The sequence below is a fragment of the Electrophorus electricus genome, chromosome 26 (assembly GCF_041902795.1).
Source record: "Electrophorus electricus isolate QZ-2024a chromosome 26, ASM4190279v1, whole genome shotgun sequence".
Classification (NCBI taxonomy): Eukaryota; Metazoa; Chordata; class Actinopteri; order Gymnotiformes; family Gymnotidae; genus Electrophorus; species Electrophorus electricus.
In genome coordinates this window covers 266752-288778 of record NC_137522.1, presented here as the reverse complement: position 1 = coordinate 288778, position 22027 = coordinate 266752, and the positions used below count along the sequence as shown (strand labels likewise).

Below are 22027 nucleotides of genomic sequence, written 5' to 3'. Positions count from 1 at the left end.
GTAAAACCATTGTAAAGTGACCAGTCGTTTCATTTAATAAACTCAGCAAAAGGCTTACTTCACAGAATGTGAGCAGAGGACAAAAGTTGGTTGAAAGATGTTGCAGTTTTCACAATTGATTACCTTTATTTTCAAAATGTTACAAACGTTACAGTTGCATGAGAGTATTCCTTTCAATTTCTCATTGAAAGGACTTACAAAAGGCACAGCTGTGTATTCCTAACCAAAACATTATTTCTACAATTGCATAGTGCTCAGAACTCCAGCAGATTCAAAATTATTCATTACATCAGAAATTGGCAAAAAAAAAAAAAGAGCACAATATAGAACACTGCTGAAAATTAATATATCACAAACTCCTCCAATACAAAAAAGAACTGGATTTGTAGATATGCAATCAATTAAGTAAAATTTGCATTTGTATGAAAGAAAACACCAGCAGGGAGAGATGATCATGGTTCATTTAAACCTCTGGTGTATCATGTCTAGATTAAGACAGCAGAAGAAAAAGGAAAATAAACAAAGAGAGACAGAAAAAGAAATGGTGGAGTCTCTCTCTCTCTATATATAGGTATATAGCCTTTGTATAAATCTTTTCTTCACTGTTATGTCAGTAATTTGACCACATTTCAGTGCCTTTTTTTGCCTAAAACGGAAATTCTGATGACAAAGTTACTATGGCAACAATCACATCATAATCAAAACAAAATTTCAAGTATTATTTTAAGGATCCCAATAAGGATTGTCCAGAAAATGGACTCCTCCTCCTCCAACGCTTCCTCCGGACCCTGCTGTGGGTATTTGGGCTGCCCAGGACTGTCCTCGGAAGAATAAAATTCCTTGTGAAATAGGTCCTCTGCCAAAGCTGTCTGATCATAAAACACCTTCATCTCAAATTCACTCTCCAGGTGAGAAGGGTGTCCATAGATTCCAATGCCCACAGGTCTGACAAAGTCCCCTGGAACCACCACTACATCATAGCCACAGGTGGCTGACTGAAGTTTATACGTGTCAAAGTCTGGTCGCAGTGTCTTATCAGACACATAAAGGTCAGCATCTCCCTTGAGGCTATGCATATACAGGACGATGCGGCCATCGTGATTGAGACGCAGGTAACTGTAGTTGCCGGCACCAACGTGGCCCTGGACGACGTGAAGCAGGACCCATTCTTCAGGCACGGAGACCTCCTCAGAAGCATGGTAGAAACCTCTGACCTGGGAGAAGAGTACCAGCAATAACAGGACACACAAGCCTGGCACCATGGTCACTGCTGTCACCCGCCAAACACATCTGTGACCTGCCTGTAAGAGTAAGAGAATTACTGCTTATGGCAACAAAAAAAAAAAAAAAAAAAAAAAAAAAAAGGTTACTTTCTGTCATATTTCCCAAACATTAAAGGGATGACGTGAATTTCGTCTTATTGGACCCGAGCGATGGGCTTTCCATTACACCTCCCTCTGAGAAGTTGGGCTGTAAGCTGACACTACATGGGAGCTCAGACTGACCCCTCAGTTTGGGACTGAGAGGTCTAAAAATACCTGACTAACTTGCAAGTGAGAAGGAGGCTACGAATGAGTGCTTTACATATTTTAGACGTACGTTGAGAAACGTGTAGTTAGCTATCCAGATAGCTGAGAACCCTAACCAACGTTGTATATATTTAAATAAACTAAAGCTTGCTAAAACAGCAAACTGCTATTAGCTAGGTTAACCTAGCTTAGCTAGCTACGGGTTTGGAAACTCAAAGTAGTGCCCACTGTTATACTTCAAGAAGTTACTGCTTGGCAGCACAGTTACCAACATCTCCAAATCTATTCACTAACTTTAAAGGTATTTAGAGAGCTAGGAGCTAAATGAAGAGAAAATAGTCGTAACTAGTCAGGTAGCTCGCGTTGGCTAGCTGACTAACTAGCCAGGAAGACATTCCGTTACTGGCTAGTAACGTGATGCTCACAACCACAGCAACTGTTAAACAGCATTATCGTTCACAACTCCATTACATTGTTAGTTAACGAAAATATCTTACCGATGCATTGTCAAACGTAAACCACTGTGCACGGTTAACGCCAAGTAAAAACACAGTCCCTAACGTGAAGCTCCTCGCTCTTCTTCTGTAGACTTACCGGTCCGTTACGAACCCGAGACGATGAGCGCCACCTGCCGTATCAGGTGAGGTCCGCGTACCCTTGTCGTGTCAGGTGAGGTCCCCGTACCTTTGTCTACAGTCCATGTCCTAAACGCAACACCTTTTCTTATCGCACCTGTAACAAATGATAAAACCTACGGAGCACGCGGAAGGACATTGTGGAGATTTCATTTTAATAGTAAAAAAAAAAAAAAAAAAAAAAAAGTTAAAAAAAACTCATGATCACATATGTGGTAGTGCTACTTAAAGTTTTAATAATTAAACTGGATACAGATTTATTCCATAGAGGGTGCTATTTCTGTTTCATTCCTAGTTAATATTATTGGCACAATGTCACGTTCTCTTTATTGCCTGTAAAGCACAGTTCATAAACGTTAAGTAGTTTTTTTTAACATGCCAGCAGGTCTTCATAATATTTTTAAAGCAGCATATAATTTTACATTTATTATATACTTTACTACTGTGCTTCAATGTAACACTGTTAATTTTATTTTAGAGTGTATTATTTGAACAAATATTTGGATGTTGTGGAAAGACATTTCAATGTAAAAGAAAATCCACATTCATATTAAAAAAGGCGGTCATTCCCTGAAGTATATTTCTCAGACCTAAATTTATTAGCAACCACCAGAGGGCACACTAAATAAGAAACCCTTAGTCACTGTAATTCCTCCTTTGTCCACCAGACACTGCGTGTACAACGTTCAAATGATGTATAGATGTGCTTTGCTTTCGCCGGGCGCGGTGGCGTACGCCTGTAATCCAAGCTACTGGGAGGCTGAGGCTGGCGGACCGTTTGAGCTCAGGGGTTCTGGGCTGTAGCGGGCTATGCCGATCGGGTGTCCGCACTAAGTTCGGTATCGATATGGTGCTCCTGAGGGAGCTTGGGACCACCAGGTCATCTAAGGAGGGGTGAACCGGCCCAGGTCGGAAACGGAGCAGGTCAAAGCCCCCGTGCCGATCAGTAGTGGGATCGCGCCTGTGAATAGACGCTGCAGTGCAGCCTGTGTAATACAACGGGACCCAGTCTTTTCTTACTTAGATTGCTTTCAACTTATTTATCTCACTTAAATTATAGTGGAGTTTCTATAGGCTTAATTCGTCAAGCCTTCATATAGCCGAGATGTAATAGTTAAAGTCTTCGACTATAGTTTAATCACACCAACTAATTATTGTACTGCAATAATCTCAATGCAACCATTTAAATCCAACCATTTAAATATTAGATTTTACCTTAAATATCGGTAACTGAACGAGTGAATATTTTTGCCTTTATTTCTTTGCCATTAATGCCATGCAAATGTCCGTTAGCACGACACTGCCTCCCCTAGGATAAAAATGAAACTGCACCCTATATTCCAGCTCGTCATGTGTTCTCCGAGGGTAGGCGCTGATCACATAGTCCAATATATCAGGCTGTAACGATTCTCAGATCTTCTTCCACACATCACTATCAGGGGCGAGCGTCGATTACAACCGTTTATTTAAAACAGTTCATTCAAAACATTTTAAAAAATAGAACAGAAAAATATTACATTAATAAGCCTAATACTTTTTTGCACAAGAAAGTCTGTTTAAATTAAAAATATTGTTACATAAAAATTATATTGTTATATACAAATGCAAGAGACTTGACCTCTAAGCAAGGCTGTAGCTATGAACTGAACAGTTGGGGGACCAGATCTGCCCAGGGCAGGGCATTCACTAACTCACCAGATGAAATTATTATTATTATTATTATTATTATTATTAAGTGACTGGTAAAATATAACGATACTAATATAACCATAAATCTATGTATTCTAATGGAAAGACAAGTCCAGATATTGTGACCAATGTTTAGCAAGTTGTTTTTATTTTCTAACAAGTACACCTGTGAGGGCATCAGGGACATCTGCTCTCTCATTTTAACCTCTTGACTTATTTTCTCCTCACCAACCCCCCTTCCTCTCCTCCTCTCTCCTCTCCTATATTCTAATATCCTCTCCAGTCACCTCCCCTCCCCTCTCCTCCCCTATATTCTAATCTCCTCTCCAGTCACCTCCCCTCCCCTCTCCTCTCTCCTCCCCTATATTCTAATCTCCTTTCCAGTCACCTCCCCTCCCCTCTCCTCTCTCCTCCCCTATATTCTAATATCCTCTCCAGTCACCTCCCCTCCCCTCTCCTCTCTCCTCCCCTATATTCTAATCTCCTCTCCAGTCACCTCCCCTCCCCTCTCCTCTCTCCTCCCCTATATTCTAATCTCCTCTCCAGTCACCTCCCCTCCCCTCTCCTCCCCTATATTCTAATCTCCTCTCCAGTCACCTCCCCTCCCCTCTCCTCTCTCCTCCCCTATATTCTAATCTCCTCTCCTCTCCATGTCATTCTTCCTCTCCTCTGGTACTTCTTCTCCTCTCTAGTCATCTATTCTCCTCTCACTTTTTTTAGTTATGTACTTAATTGTTTTATTAATTAACCCACCCCACATACACTGGGGGAGTACTTCATTAGTTTTAATGACTTTTTCATTTTAAATTATGGCTTTTCTTTAAGGTTCATATTTGTTTTTAATGTATTATTATTATATTTTCCTTACCATCATTTCTTGGTCTTAACTATCAGTATCTGCTCCTTTTCTCACTCACTGCGTATCATTCCCCCCCAGTAAACAACTGGTATGTCCTGCCATGTTGTTCAGGAATAGATTACTGTCAATTTCTTATTGTCAACACATTATTCAATATGTTATGATTGGTATTTATTATGTTAGGAAACACTGACTCAGTTCAACACATTATTCAATATGTTATGATTGGTATTTATTATGTTAGGAAACACTGACTCAGTTCTTGTACAACTCTCTTCTATACTTATATCATCTGACTAGTACTCATTTATTCACAGTTACTTTTCCTTTTTCTAAGATTGCCCAAGCAGGTACAGATACACAGGACATTATACGAAATTACAGTAAATTAAAGCTGCCTCTCTCCACATGTTTATGCGCATCACTAAAAGGACTGACACATTACTTCACGTAAGACTTCACGTAGTATTTCTAACAAATATAACGCAATATATACATTAATGTTATCTGAATATGCCCATGACTACTGTTGGACGCTGCATGAAAGTGTGGCTAATTAACCTTCCAGGTACCTTAACTATGGTTGCTAACGTCAGTAGTCATGGTTGATTGATATAGCATTCGCAAATTGGCCCATTTTCACCAAAAATGCTTGTTTCCACTTCATACAATTACTGACACTTCTGAGTAAAATTTTATTTATTTCTACAATTAGTCTCAGCGCACAATGCTGTATTGATATTAACGTTACCTTTTCCTGCAGGTCAGACACGTTAGCAGTGGTAGGTGTTACAATAATAAGTGTCCCATCAACAACAGATGGGAACATTAACAGCTCCTATCATTGCGCAAAGAACGTGAGTGGAATAAATATGTAAATGTGTAATGTGACTACGGCCTTGCTTCTAAGAAACATTTAAGATCCCATGTAAGATATTTTTATTATTTAAACAGACTTTCTTGTGCAAGTAAAATAAAAAGCTCTTTTGTAAGATAATTGGGTATTACAATCGCATCATTCTGGACCTAATTTAATAACAGTTCTATGAACTCCTTCAAGCAATTCCTTATGAAGTGTGCTTTATCCTAAAATAAATTGCAAGGATTCAATAAAATTGATGCGTTTCTTTCTTTTTCCAACACACCCGAGTCGTATAATAAATGCTAATTACTTGACAAGCGTAAGTTGAATACAGAAATAGATATAAACGTGACCTGACTATAAGGTCATGAACAAACTTTAACGGGCAGCGCTTTCGAGTTCCGGTTTTGGTCCTCATGTTCTCAGTGGGGTTTTCACTACCACATATATGTGATTGTGCTACTTAAGGTTTTGGTCATTAAACTGGATACAGCTTAATTCCTAGTTAATATTATTGGCACGATGCTACTTTCTCATTATTGCCTGTAAGGTGCAGGCCATAAATGTGACCTGATTTTTTATTTTTTTTACATGCCAGCAGGGCTTATTTCAACATTGGTTAAAGGAGCAACTAATTTTACATTCATGATATAGTCTACTTTATTACTGGGCTTCAATGTAACACTGTTAAATTGTTTTAGTTGATGTGTGTTGTTTGAACAAATATGTAGATGTTTTGGAAGAATGTTTCAATGTACAAAAAAAATCCACATTCATATTAAAACAGGCGGTCATTCCCTGAAGTATATTTCTCAAACCTAATTTTATTAACAACCACCAGAGGGCACGCTATGTAAGAAACCCTTAGCCGGTGTAATTCTTCATTTGCCCACCAGAGGGCACACCGCGTGCACAACGTTTAAAACGTCCCGCTCTGCGTTGCTTTCGCCGCGGGGTTCGGGCTTTTCTTACTTAACTTGACCGAAGAGTTTTTATATGTAGTGTAATTTCTGTAATTCAGTTAAAAATAGCTGAGAATTGGGTTCGCAAAGGAACCTGTAACAAAAGAAATGAGCAAGAACTAATAAGATAACCACGTATTTCAGAAGCTGTCAAGCAAATTTTAGCGATAGTAAATTTTTTAGGCTATACGCCTATTCATACTGCATTTAATTGTTTTCATATTATTTATTTAAAATCTTGATTTTAAGGGAACCCCAAAATTTTCGACACTGCCACTCTGACAAGTCTGAACATGCACCTTGTATTTCGAGCGCAGGAGCTCAGGTCTTTGAGGTTGCAGTGGTGTGACCAATTATTCAAATCAGGCGCATACTTCAAATAGAGGCATTTATTTCAAGCAGTTTATCTGTAAACATCTACAGACAAGTAGAACAGAAAGATATTGTGTAATGTTTATACAAGGGAGAAGGTCTGTTTTAATAAAAACATTATATACAAATACAAGAAATTTGACTTCTTAGAACTACCCAACTAACTACTCAAAAGAGCCTATGTATGCTTATTAGGATTATGATTATAATCATGCCATTTTGTAAACTCTGATAGAAATTTTAATACTAGGTCTGTGGATTTCTTCTAGCAATTCCATGAAGTGCGCTTTAGCCTAAAATAAATTTCAATGGTCAACAGAACATAGCATAAATTTTAAAATTGTTAAATAAGTGAAACCATAAACACAAAAAACTGACAACTGATTTCCTGCTTTTGACATGTGAGCTAAGATTTTTAATTAATTAATTAATATTTTAAATTAATCAACAAGCGATAAAGGCATAGGTTATCATAATGTTTGGAACGTAATGAATTTTGCATGCAGGTGTGATTTACACATGGGGCAGAGAAGAGTGGGGTTCCATCTGCAGTGCAGATGAATTTTCAAATTTATTTTGACACCAGAACTTAATTTATACAGTGCCAATATAGTACCGCACCCAAAGTCAGAATGCAGAGCTTACAGAAAACAAGCTATGATATGAGCCAGGATAAACTCAGCACAGGGGAGGAAATACAAATAATGACATACCCTAAGCTTAAAACAACACAAAATGTGAGCACTTTTAGAAGAAAGAATGAAAACAGAACAAATAAGGGCATGAACGAGGGAAGGGAATTAACATTCACATTAATCAACCCTCCCTCTCAGTTTAGGAAGTGTGATACTTGAAGCTCTACCAGCTATGTTCAGGCAACACAAATCAGTCATGTTCTGCAACAATTACAGAAAATGCAACAAAAAACCCATATAGAACTGTGGCCTGATGAACATTTTGACTGAAATTAAAATCTTGACTGAAGTATGATTTTTAGCCTTCAAAAAATGAGAGTTTGGCAATTGTTCCAAAGTTTCAAAGCACCAAAACTCCTTTATTCAGTGGTTGTTTAGATGACTAATCCCCCACCCTGCAGATTGCTCACTTGCACTCACCTTAAAACTCTAAGAATATTTCTACTTTTTATGTCTCTTTAAAATCTTTTCCTTGAATAATTGATTATTAACACAGAAAAGTTTAATGTTGTTGTATTTGTATTTTCAGTTATAGTTTGTATTCTATGAATTGTCCTAAACAGGAAGTATCAGCCACACCCTGCTTAAAATGTAATCGCCGGACTACCTGATTTATTCTCTCTTTGTAGATGATGTTTGAGGTTTGTCAAAATTGCCACTGTAGTTACTTGAAGGAACTTTCACTGAGAAACACACTTAAAATGTCTGTCCCTGTTTACACAGTCACACCTAGGCCACCAATAAAAGTACAGACACATAGATTTTGGTAGGTATGGTATTATTCAGGTAAAGGTTTGTTAAGAAAATATGCATTCTCCATAGCTTTGTTCAATTAGAACATGAATGGGATTGGTTTAGTAATGGTTAGCTTAAACTTTACCCATAATGTAATTTAGTGCAGTGCCTAAAACTATAGAAAGAAAAATATTAATGTCAGATGGCCTATGTATAAGAATACTTAAATGCCATGAATTTTAAGTTAAATAATAAATGCATAAGATTTAACATCGCATATTCATATGCTTATACATATTTGCTTTCTGAATTCTGTAAGTCACAGATGCAGATAAAAAATGAAGACATAGACATATTCTCCTTTCTTTCTCTCACCCATTTTCATACACTTTAATATCTGTTGCATTCTTTTTCCATTTAAGCGTAACCTTTTATTGGGGACAAAGGGCATTGCTGATAGAGGCATATGGTAAACAAAGGCCTGGCGCTTTTAAAAACATAACCTTTGCTTTCCTGCTCAGTGTTTTTTGTGATGAAACTGTCTCCTGGCAACATCATATGGGGTGAAGAGGGGTTGCAGAGGTAGGGTGGTGTAACAGCCAACTCCAGCGTGTTGCAGTGTGTTGAGATGAGGGTTGCAGAGGGAGGGTGGTGTAACAGCTGCCTCCAGTGTGTTGCAACGTTGCCTTAGTGCCTTAGTTGTGGAACAGACTGGCACAAGCTGAGCAGAATTCGTGACTAATAAAATGACTGCAAGCCTTTTGTGTGTGTGTGTGTGTGTGTGTGTGTGTGTGTGAGTGTGTGTGTGTGAGTGTGTGTGTGTGTGTGTGTGTGTGTGTGTGAGTGTGTGTGTGTGAGTGTGTGTGTGTGTGTGTGTGTGTGTGTGTGTGTGTGTGAGTGTGTGTGTGTGTGTGTGTGTGTGAGTGTGAGTGTGTGTGTGTGTGTGAGTGTGTGTGTGTGTGTGTGTGTGTGTGTGTGTCTAGTTCTGTGATTTCAGTAAATGTGCCTCAACTATTAAAATAAAAGATAAATAACTTGCCAGAAGGTTTTAATTATCCATAGCTTTAATTATCCATAGCTCTAGTGTGTTGTCTGCAATATTCTATTTATTTTAGTTTTGATGTGTATGTGAAATGATCTGTGTGCCAGGATGAAATAAGAGCTCACTGCAATAATTGGAGAGCCAGAAGAGGTACATTGTTTCCAGAAGCTTTATTTTCAGAGACAGGTTTCTCACACGCAGTAACGAGATGCTTTTCTTCATTATCAACTGTCAGCATTTATTTCCTAGATTTTATAACAATGCCTTTTTTTGCTTGCTTTACTCATTTTGTCGTTGACATACAGGAGCCTTGTACTGTGTGAGTGTGTCAGACTGTCGCGTGCTACGTCTAGCTGACACGCACTGTTTTAGACACGGTGGTGGTGGAGGTGGTGGTGGAGCCACCTGGAAAAGAATTGACAGATCCATTTAAATTTGCTCCCAAATCTATAAACAACCATCTTAGTTCTAGTCCTACATCTGCAATGATAAGAATTGATAATTACCTGTGCTGGGATTCCTAAAAAAAGGAAAAAGAAAATATGTGATTAATCTTTAGAACATAAAGGGTCAACTGCACTGGATGTAATACTGTCCAGTAACACATGTTGTGTTTAGAAAGTTGTTTAGGGACATATGTTTGAGTGTCTCTACCTGGTCTCCTCCTTTTCCAGAAGGCTCCTGTAGACACTGATTTCCTTCTCCAGACGAGTCTTGATGTCCAGAAGCATGGTGTATTCCTGCCGCTGCTGCTCGATGCTGGCCCTGACCTGGGATATCTCTCCCTCTAGAATGTGGATTTGATTCTGGAAGCCTGCTAGCATATTACTGTAGCGAGCCTCTGTCTCAGCTAATGTGTTCTCCAGCGCTGCTTTCTGTAAATAAAAGATAGAGGGGTTATGGGAAAATTAAGCATGTATTGTACTTTCCATGACTTTGGACAGGAAGTCTGGATGTTAAGATACAGAAAGGCAAATAACACTTTGGTACTCTAAATTGTTCTCTATTTCCATTTATTATGGGTTAATTCATTGGTTGAACATGACCTTCCTGCTCTTATACTTAAAGGATTACTCATAATATTTATCTTTTTCATCTCAGTAACACTGCTCTCAGTCTTTTGTGTCAGCATTTAATCTGGCGCTGACCTGGTTTAGGACTCTGGCTAGATCCAAAGGTCCTTTTGAACAGTCCAGCAAGATTTTACATGTGGATAGAGATTTTTTTTTTTGTAGCAGAACTACACCAAGGACGTGCAGGTCCACACTCATGTGTCAAAACAGTTCAGAAGATCATTTTGCTTTTACCACATAATGTCTTCTCCACGTTCTTTTCCGCCTGAGTGTGTCTCTCTGGGATCTGATGGTGAACTTTGCCTTGGTATCTCTTCTTTCCCCAACCACCCTGTCTAGCTCTGATCACCCTCCTCCCACCGGTTGCTTCATACTCCCCCCTTCTCTTGTTTCGCTCTTACATAACAGATGGATTTTGTTCAAATCTCCACATACGCTCCCTGACCTCCACCCTCCTTCCTGCCTCCTTTGTTCCCATCCTCTCTGCAGGCTTCCCTTTCTCACCATGCTCAGCTGCGACTGAAGTTCTATCTCCAGGCCCTGCAAAGTTCGTCTCAAGTCTGTGAGTTCAGTTTTGGATGTCTGGATGGTCTCTGTGTTGGCGGCCACCTCTACAGTCAGTGCTGCAGACTGGGAGAGAAGCAAACACATACATGAGGCTTTCTTTTATTCATATTCTCATAATCACCATAAACAGTACTTAGTGTCTTTTAATATTTTAGTGTATTGGCTTTGGGTTTAGAATTGTTTGAATGACATGAAAAGTGGAAGATGAGGATCGAGTACTGTAAAATGGGCTTCAGAAAACAGGGTACATCCACCTCACCTGCTCATTGAACCAGGCCTCTTGCTCTCTGCGGTGTTTTTCCGTTATGCTCTCGTACTGAGAGCGCATATCCTCCAGAATTTTATTCAGGTCCTGCTGAGGAGCAGCGTCCACCTCCACATTCACGGTACCGGACAACTGTGTTCTTAGAGCTGCCAGTTCCTACAGACACATGCACGCCGCTTTGAATGGATAAAGTCTCATGACTTCATTCCTGTTTCTCTTTTGCAAAAAATTCTGAAAATAGATCTGCCACCAAATATGGAGATAGATTTTTAGAAAGAATTTTAGAAAGGCTTTTTTTTTTCAGTATATCAGCCTGATTCTTGGCACGTGTCATTGTACTTCAACTACTGCCAAGTTGAACCAGTTCATATACATTACAAATCACCTCACTGGTTTTGTACTTTTTTTTTTTCCAGTCAAGCATATGTGACCCGGTTTGGTGCAGTTTCAGTAGATGATGACAATGCTACCAACCTCCTCATGGTTCTTCTTCAGGTAGGCCAGTTCATCCTGCAGACCTTCAATCTGCATCTCCAGGTCAGCTTTAGTCAGGGTCGTCTGGTCCAACAGGCGCCGCAGGTTGGCGATGTCAGCCTCCACAGACTGGCGCATCATCAACTCGTGCTCAAACCTGGTCATTGGGGAGATGGGATTAATGCCGATTTAACCTCCCGAATGCATGTGAATATGTAAACCGATAACATTTTTAAGAAGGAGAAAATGTGCAGGACTTTTATTTTTTCGCATCTTACTTTGTTCTGAAGTCATCAGCAGCCAACTTTGAGTTGTCAATCTGCAGGAGGATGTTGGCATTGGTGATGGTTGCTGTTTTGATCTAAAACAGGATCAGTGGTTAGCCATTGGCTGAGAAGACATTACAAAGACATTAAAAACACCAACCCTAAATTGGATGGGGACACATAATGTTCCAAAGACTCTCAAACAGTCCTTTCTATGTTGGTCTATTATCTCTAAAGTTAATCATGCGTTTCAGTGTTTCTGGCCTGCACATAATCAGTATGCACTGTAAATATTCCAAATTAAATTATAGAGTTATAATTATAAGTTTGAATGTCTGAGTACTGATAAGAGCTGCCCACTAATTGCCCCTTACTGTACCTTGTCCTTCAGGTCATTGATGGTGGCCCAGTAGTGGCTGTAGTCTCTCTGGGCAACTGGTCCTTGCTTGTCGTAGAACTCACGGATCTGCAGTTCCAGTTTAGCATTGGCAGCTTCCAGGGAGCGCACCTTGTCCAGGTAGGAGGCCAGACGATCGTTCAGGTTCTGCATGGTAGCCTTCTCATTCAAGCTGACGGTATCCGAGTCCAAGGCAGAAGACAGGTTGAAGGAATCTCCTCCATACCCCCCCATGGAAGCACCCAGTCCACCACCAAAGCCATAAGCATTGCTTCTTGAAATGGATGAGGACATACGTCCACCACCACCGCTACTGAAGGAGACTCCAGAAACACTGTAGGCTTTGGGTGCAGACCGCTGGGAGATCATAGAAGTGGTCATGGGGCCACTTCCATACATGCTGCTTCTGGTAGACCTGACACTGGTTGTTCTGATAGACATGCTGACGACTCGGTGATTGCAAAGACTCAGGAGAAAACCGTTTCGGAGGAGTTACTCTGAACTGGAGTGTCCTGGAGTGAGCAGCAGGATCCAGCGATGTTCCTTCATATAGCCTGGGCCCAGGGGCGGGTCCTGCAGCCTGCATGTGTGTTTGTGAGGGGGAGGGAGGAAGCGACCGTCCACCCCAGTGAGGAAAGTGCTTTGGAATGTGGGTGTGTGTGTGCGTGCATGCGCGTGTGTGTGTGTGTGTGTGTGTGTGTGTGTGTGTATGTGTGTGTGTGTGTGTGTGTGTGTGTGTGTGCGTGCGTGCGCGTGTGTGTGTGTGTCTGTGTGTGTATGTGTGTGTGTGTGTGTGTGTGTGTGTGTGTGTATGTGTCTGTGTGTGTGTGTGTGCGTGTGTGTGTGTGTGTGCATGTGTGTGTGCGTGTGTGTCTGTGCGTGTGTGTGTGTGTGCGTGTCTGTGCATGTGTGTGTGTGTGTGTGTGTGTGTGTGTGTGTGTGTATGTGTCTGTGTGTGTCTGTGTGTGTGTATGTGTCTGTGTGTGTGTGTCTGTGCGTGTGTGTGTGTGTGTGCATGTGTGTGTGCGTGTGTGTCTGTGCGTGTGTGTGTGTGTGCGTGTCTGTGCATGTGTGTGTGTGTGTGTGTGTGTGTGTGTCTGTGTGTGTGTGTCTGTGTGTGTGCGTGTGTGTGCCCTATCCAATCTCCTCAGAGATGAGATTACAGAAGGAGCAATACAATGTGGCTGCACAGGCAGGTTTAAAACAGGCTTCTGAGAAAAAAAAAAGGTTTCGTGTGTCTGTTTGTAGTTTTGTATGCATGCCAACATTCCCTTGTTCCCCTCAGATCAGGAGAGTCTTGAGTATTATTTAGTAAAATGTGTGGTAGGAAACATTACTTTCACTTATGCTGAACTACATGTTTACTTATGGCAAACTAATGACCATTATAGTTCTTATTACTTTGGCTGCAAAGTATAACTAAGAATTAAACTATTTGCAGGAAAAGGACTGCAAATTGAAGTGACTACATTTAGAGGATCACACTTCCTCCATTAAGGTATCTGAGCTGTGGAAACATTTGAAACAAACTCCTAAAAGTTCCTTTGAAGTAGTTAAAGGCATTGTTTCTGTTCAGCTGAAGTTATTTTACAACTGGTCCATTTTATCAGTGAGGTCCAATAATATCATACTGTAACAATACAACTGCAGAATTCTGGCCCAGTTACTGCATGCTCCTTTGCATTAGGCTTTATACCTTATATGTAAAGCCGTGTTTAGGTCACACCCACCTGTGGTCTGGAATCAAAGGCTTCAGGGTGACACTGCAGTGGAGACAGGATCGCTTTTTTTTAATCATGACGTGAACAATTTGTAATACAAAAGTTCACATTTCCTGTAGTTCACTAAAGACTCTTTCTGCATATAGTTTACACATGATAAACTGATGAATGCTTGTAATTGATCAGTAGGAGGACAAAGGTTAAGGGAGATGCTTCAGAATCAGGATGGCATACTGAGGCTTGCTGAGACCAGTCTTAATGCTGATGTGAAGCTCTAAGGCTTTTAGGTATGCACAAGCTCCACCGATAAAGGTGCTGAAAAAGTGAAATGTCTGGCATGAAGCTTTTAAGCTCTGCCATGGTCAAATGGGATCACGTTTATCTAAGTCTCTGCACTGTGTTTACAGTCAACTTAATGCACCCTAACCCAGGTGAGAATAATGGGTAACTCAAATGAATTGCATTCAGTATTTCTGAATAATGCATTCAGTATTTCTGAATAATGGAAATACCCTTATAATGAGCTGGTAAAAGTTTGTTATCTTAACTGTGTCGGGCTTTCTTTTGTTTGTTTGTTTGTTTTTGTTTGGTTGGTTGTTTTTTGTTTTTTGTTTTGCAAAACATACCACAGTATTGCAGAACACAGTAATTCAGATTGAGCACAATGTGGTATTTATCTGCTTTTGAAAGATGAAATAAGTATTGTCAACCAACAATAATACCACACTAATGGAAATGTTCACCACATATAATCAGATCAGATTTTTACCAACATTAGGTTATTTGCAGTCTTGGGTTTTTTATTACCTGCTTAAATTTTATAAGAAACCACCAAATTCTTTTTTTATCTTATGTTTCTTCCATGTTCTATTGTTCTCCAGTGAGGTATCTGAGTTGAAGTAGAGTTCCAGATGTGAAAAAGGTCTGGTTGCAGTCCAGAAATGATCTTACATTCCCTCTCAGGGATCACATGACTGCCTTGCCAAAAAAACAACCAGTACCAGGAGTGCTGCTGAAAGACACACAAAGAAGCTTCACTCACACAGGCCACCACCCATAGCTGAGGGGGAGAGAGAACACAATAAACCAGCTTTGCAGAAATCTTATACTTCACTAGTATGAAAGCAAAAGAATGAGAACATGGTCAACACAGACTTTATCCAAAACTAGGCAAACCAGTGGGTTTTATATTCAGTTCTGGAATTTGTAATTAATGAAGTGCACGGCTATACCTTACAGCCAGCTTAACATAAGCTGTAACAGTCACAGAAGATAGAAAAAACTAACAAGAGCTGGAATCTCACTAAAACTTAAGATACCACTCCTAGTGGGACTTAATTCTGCCTTTGTGCTGCCTTAGTGGATAAGATTAGCTACAACCTAACTATGAGTCACTGTATAAACACTACTCCACCTACTCTACACTTTTACCCTGTGTGAAGGTGTGTTCAAGCCGTGAGCACGAGCAGTGATAAGGGCTCATTAGATGAACCACAGCGTGTTTATAAAACAGTTCTGCCCAGTGGGAACATTCATTTTCTAAAATGGTAGTTTTGTCCAATGGGAAAGTTCCTTCAAATATTTGTGTGGACAGGCCTGTTCAGGCATGGAAGCACACATAATTGCCATGTCAGTGCCAATTACAAGGAGAAATTTAACCACACCTTTGAGACTTGAATTCTCCCAGTTTCTGCTTTACCTGCAAATACATTTACTTTTACATTTATAACATTTAGCAGATGCTGTTATCCAGAGCAACTTACAAAAACTGTCATCTACGCAAAGCAACCTTAGCTAGCATAAATAGGTTAGAATCTAAAATAACCCCTTAACTGAGACTGCTAGAACCAAGTGTCAATATACAATCCTAAACCACTTACTGAATGGTGCAAAAAATAAGTGCAAATACAATCATTTTAAAATGCTTTAGTTCAGATTAGCAATAGTGGAGTGACATAGAAAAACTTAGGAATGTTGAAAAACAGCCATGCTGTAGCATTCTGGTTCATCTGTAAGGTCCTGATGGCACTCATAGGAAGACCTGCCAAGAGCCTGAACAAGCACCTGGGTGGCAACCATGATGAGGAAAGGGCAAATTCTTTGAATGTTGAATGTTGAAACTGTATGACAGAGGTATGTGATATACTTGATTGAGAAAATACTTGGTTAAAAATGACTGCTTAGAAAACAAATAAGTCATCAGAGTTGTGTAAATATGTAATTCCAATTAGAAACTGGTAGATTAAGTTTCAAAATATTTTAAGCAACTTTTGTTTTCAAATGAGACAACAGTAATAGAGAACTAAAACAGAGGGGCATGTTAACAGCCCAGTGTATTATGTGCTTGCTGTAATTCTCATTTTCATGAGCCGCGCCTCATAACGCTGAAGCGGGAGGCTCCTCTGAACTGTAACACTATCCCCACTAGAAATATACTGTTGCATTTTTGCATGTGAAGATCTGTGAAGCCACATGATTAAGCTCATTATTTACCCTTTACATTCACCTGTGGAGTTTCCACTGTCACTCATTCTGTACATTAGCTGAAAAAAGCAATACTGACATACTGCTTCCTCAGTCATTTTCTTGGTTATTTTGTTAGTCGATACTATTGCTTATGATGGGATGTTTCTGATCCCAGCCCTTAAGCTTCAGGCCAGTGTTAGAATCTGCATTAAAAGACAACCTGGCATGAAGCCACATATCACTGGGTTCCCATACTGTCAAGTGTCTGCTGACAGATGGGTACACCCCCTACCCCCACCCAGTCCTGGGCTGGGTTCCTGTGTTGTGAAAGGTACACTCAGGTATGAGTGTGCAGCCCAGGCAATGAAGGGTGCCATTGTTCCATAGCTGGCAAGGCTCCCTGTGTGAGCAAAGAGGGTGTCAGACTTTCCTATTTAGCCTGGGTGTTTGGAACCTGTTACATGCCACCGTAAGAAGTGTAGCAATGCCACAAGTTTGGCTTTCTAAGGAGCACATTTGGTCTGTATGTAGTGCATGGCTGCACATAAAGTGAAAAATGTTGTAAGGGCTGGGAAACAACTGATCAAAGGTGATAAAGGCAAGCTAGGACTGTCTCTCTGAAGCGAACCAGAGAGCTTCAGCTACACCCATCGTTCTGTCACCTCTTTCCCATGACAGAAAAGATTGAATAACCAGAGTGGGAGGCTTAATGAATGTTATATGTTTTAAAAGGTAAAAAGAAAAGAAAAAAAAACACGTTTCTGAATTAAGCAAAATCAACAGAGCATGTTTTTAAAAGTCTGGATCTCTTACTAAGTTTTCGGGAACATGAATATTATTTGACTTCCAATATTTACTTTGCATATACTCCATTCTGCAAATATTGCTTCTAACAGCTTTTCTGTCTTGCTTGTACAGTGATATATCACCATAGACAGTTAGAGGACGCATTTATGACCAACACCCTAACTAAATCTGGATAGTCACAAATTTATGTCTGACAAAATTTGCCTGTCAAACCCTTTTCATATTCCACCATATGCAAGTCAGTAGACTGCACAATGGTGATTAGCAGAAGGGCACATAAGGCTTTGTTCAAACTCCCATTCTGCTCATTGTTGAGCATTAGTAAAACTTCACCTGTATTTTTATAATTTGAGATTCTACAAAGATAAGGACCGTTGCTTAGCATCACCTAGTGGCAAAACAACACACACACATAACACAGCACCCTACTTAGTGCACCCCTACTGGACCCAACAATTACACATCCACAGAGTTTGCACACTGGGAGCAGAGTGTAAAGCCTGTGTCTGTCAAACTATCTATTTGGTAGACACAACTGTGGCACAAATGATAGTACCATGGGCGAAACACATTCTCATATAACGTTCATGAGTTTCAAAACATGTTACATTTTGATGTAATACCCCATGATGAAAGAAAATACTAGTGCATTAATTCTACATGATTGTGCTCATCACAGTGAATGTCACTAATCATTGAATACAGTTCGTCTGAAGTAAAATCATTATCATTTATGCACTACTCCTTGACAAGGCTCCACTAAATACAAATGCAAAGGTAAATAAGGTAAAATAAAATAATAATGATAACAAAAATACAAAATAACTTGAATCACAAAAATGCATATTATTTCCGGGGCTGTTCGAGGGTGGCTGCCTGTTGCAGCACTGGCATGACTAGAGAGATTAACGTGTACGTATTTCAATGAATTCATTAGTTACTTGTATTACTATTTGACTGAACTGGAAGAGATCCCAAGATCCAAACAAGATTTCCACGGAAACAGATTTGGATTTCTGCAGAGCTAACTCTTCAGTCTAGCAGCTCTCGACCAGTTTCTCTATCAGAACTCTCTCACCCTCAGGTTCAGGAGTCCTTCAGTCTTATCTTAACCATGAGTTTATCACCACTGACCAATCAAAACTAACCACATACTGCAAGCCCCCTAAACATATGACAGCAATGAGGAATCACAGACACAGGAACCCGCTCCTGGGAGGACAGCGATTTACAGCCCTGGATAAGAAATGACCATTTGAGGTTGGGCAGGGCAAAAGTGACCATCGTGAATGGATCTCTCCCTTATCTCTGTAGGAGACCACAGATGTGCATGGCAGTGGGTGTATACAAAAACAAGACTTCATTGCCCAGAGTTTGGGCTACAACCATGCATTGTTTCCTGGGTTCATTCACAGAGCATTAGCTGAGCATTAGTATCTAACTAGATGTTAGTGATTTTCCCCCTGACTAAATGGCCATTGTTAAATGACATCACTTTCTGATCAAAATTTTCCATTTAAAAATTGAATTAAAAAAATTCCCTGCACTTTACATTTTTGAATTGTTAAAAGCCATATATTAAAAACAGCTTGAATAAAAATATTCATATCAATGTCAAAAGGCAATTCTGGCAGCTAAGGCCAGGTTTGTGCCATGTCAATAGAGCCTGCTGTGTCCAAATGATGGAGTTGTTCTTCAGTTCACCCAGAGAGGGAAGCTTTGGCTGAAAAGCTTTGGCTTTGCATGAAGTCAAAAATGAATTTTTCATTTTTATTGTCTTTTCTTTTCAGTTTGCATGTGTTTGTGTTCTCATTGCAGGTCAATGTGTATATGTATAATAAAGTTTTAAAAACTTCATAAAAACTATTTTTTGTTGACATTTATTCATGAGTTTTCCTCTTTGTATTTGCTTCGGAAATCTGCAAAGGCTTGGCTATTGCAATAGTAAGAATGATTTTCTTTCCATTTACTTGCTTACTTGCTTACAGCCACTGTGTAAAAGTCGAGAAAGGTGTGCCCATCTGCACATTTGCCTTACCAAACCACACATGGAGACTCTGTGGAATGTGCATTGCACAAGATTCATCAAGTTTTGTTCAAGCAATTTGTTACATCTTATGTAGCCTTTTTTCTTCACCTAGCCTGTTTTAGAGTGATTTTCCCATCTGTGAAAGGAAATATTATCCATTAAAATTGCAGTCACATTAATTGCAATGACATTTGTTAAAAATAGCTAATTTAGTCAAGAACATGTGCTTGAAAAGCTTTTTTGAATTGTATTAGATTCAGGCAGTGCTTGTGTGACAAACTGAAATATTACATATAGCTCTTTTATTTCCAGTGAACTAAATGCATTGGTAAAATATGGCAACACAAATATGCACTCATGCAATAATTTTTTTTAGTACACAAAGTATAAACTGTAAACTGTAAAGTTCTAAGTTCAGATTTATACTTATTCACTTATTTGTTTCATAGGAAAAATAGAGTAAGCTCAAAACATACAGGTTAAGCTGAACAGCAGTGATTGAGGCACCAGATCTCTGCGTCAGAGGCGAGGTTACCAAGGCAGCGGAAGGTGTGACTCATGCATGTTCTTCCTTCCAGGTTCACTCCTCTGTAGTGTGGTCTGCTTGCAGCTTTCCCATGCATTAACTGAACCAGAGGGTTATGGACCTGGGCCTCTTTTACAGAGAGGCCAGCCCATACACACACACACACACACACACACACACACACACACACACACACACACACACACACAAACATGCATATGTACACACACACATGCACACGCACATGCACATGCACGCACCCATGCACACACACACACACACACACACACACACACACACACACACACACACACACACACACACACACACAACACACACATGCATATGCACACACACACACACACACACACACATACACACACACACACACACATGCACACACAAATGTGCACTCACACATACACACACATGCACAAGCATGCACACACGCACACACACACATGCACACACACACGCACATGCACATGTGCACACACCCATATGTACATACAGGCACACAGCCACATCTCTGTGAACATGGCACCCTCTCATGGCCTGAACAAGATTTTGATGGAGATCAGGCCACTATGAGGCTGTGATTTGCACAAAATCACAGTGAGTTGGAGGAACTGTAGCTACCTAAGGAAAGTATATTAAAGATATTGTTATGAGCCCCGAGTTCATCAACCTTCTTAGTTTTAGCTGGCAAAAGGCAAATATAATCTGTAGAAGTGTTTAAATTAGTGTACTGTGTGTTTTTGCTTTACAGATTTCTATCTTACACCTGATCTTTGCACAGAATTTATAGTTCAGCAAATCACAATTCAAAGAGTTAAAGTGCATTCTCTAGAAGAGAGTACAGTGTATACAAACATATGCATATACACACTTAATGCAGAACGTGGAACACGTTTACAGGGCAGAATGCAGAACATGCTCCCGGTACACACACCCAGTGCTGAACACAGTACACACTCACAGTGCTGAACACTGTACACACACCCAGTGCTGAACACATTATACACTCACAGTGGTGAACATGGTACACACACCCAGTGCTGAACACAGTACACACTCACAGTGCTGAACATGGTACACACTCACAGTGCTGAACATGGTACACACTCACAGTGCTGAACAAAGTACACATTCACAGTGATGAACACAGTACACAGTCACAGTGCTGAACATGGTACACATTCACAGTGATGAACACAGTACACACTCACAGTGCTGAACATGGTACACACTCACAGTGCTGAACAAAGTACACACTCACAGTGCTGAACATGGTACACACTCACAGTGCTGAACAAAGTACACACTCACAGTGCTGAACATGGTACACACTCACATTGCTGAACACGGAAAACACAGAACAGTTGTACTTCCAGTTTTTCCTCCACACAAGTGTTCACTCATATGTCTCAGTAAGTGTGATTATAATACATCAGGTGTAATGTTCTCTGGCCAGTCAGTGTGCTGCCAGCTGCCTGTACCTTGGAACTGGCAGGAGAAACATGCCGTATTTCTCCATGCACACACTTTAATGAGCATAGGCGGTGCACAATGGAGTGCTAAGATTGCACTTTAACAGTGTTTCCAAAGCTTTTTCTTTTAGTAGTTTAAACACACTAGCAGTAGTTAAGGGCACTTATGTAACCAATGGATATAATACATGAAAAAGATTAAAATACATAAGCAGAAGTGATGGTAGAATAACAATAATTTTCACTGTGAGAAAGAAGAATACTCATTATCCCTACAGCTTTTCACAAGAGAGCAGTTTAGGCTGCAGCTCTACCATCAACAAACTACTCTCTGTTAAAAAAGATATTATGTAATATCTGATGTAATATCCAGTCAAAGCTTGGCACTGCTGCAATGGCTGTCATGCCCACAGCTGCTCCGGACACTTGTTATTTGCTGAACTAATACTAATCTTCTTCTTTTTCTACTTCTTTTTCTTGAAGATCACAGTTTAGGGGACACTCATGCAGAAATCTAGATCATTCAAAAGGGTTCACTGTATTTTTCTTGCAACTGTACATATGTA

General features: G+C 40.0%; 2 protein-coding genes across 3 annotated transcripts; both read right to left on the bottom strand.

Annotated features, from left to right (window-relative positions):
- Window positions 1-100: 100 nt before the first annotated feature.
- c26h6orf120 (chromosome 26 C6orf120 homolog) lies at window positions 101-2224 on the bottom strand. Of its 2 annotated transcripts, none has more exons than XM_027018307.3 (2): window positions 2027-2224; window positions 101-1301 (listed from the first exon to the last, which is right to left on the bottom strand). In XM_027018307.3, exon 2 carries the CDS (start codon window positions 1260-1262, stop codon window positions 699-701), a length of 564 nt encoding a protein of 187 aa, XP_026874108.1. In that variant the 5' UTR covers window positions 1263-1301; window positions 2027-2224; the 3' UTR covers window positions 101-698. The 2 variants fall into 2 exon arrangements, with proteins under 2 accessions (XP_026874108.1, XP_081564777.1); XM_081708651.1 differs by having other exon boundaries at window positions 101-1321; window positions 2027-2157.
- Window positions 2225-9531: 7307 nt separating this feature from the next.
- On the bottom strand, window positions 9532-12955 carry LOC145653850 (keratin, type I cytoskeletal 19-like). Its single transcript, XM_081708337.1, has 8 exons — window positions 12405-12955; window positions 12038-12120; window positions 11760-11916; window positions 11280-11441; window positions 10958-11083; window positions 10035-10255; window positions 9887-9900; window positions 9532-9785 (listed from the first exon to the last, which is right to left on the bottom strand). Exons 1-8 carry the CDS (start codon window positions 12861-12863, stop codon window positions 9730-9732), a joined length of 1278 nt encoding a protein of 425 aa, XP_081564463.1. The 5' UTR covers window positions 12864-12955; the 3' UTR covers window positions 9532-9729.
- Window positions 12956-22027: the final 9072 nt, after the last annotated feature.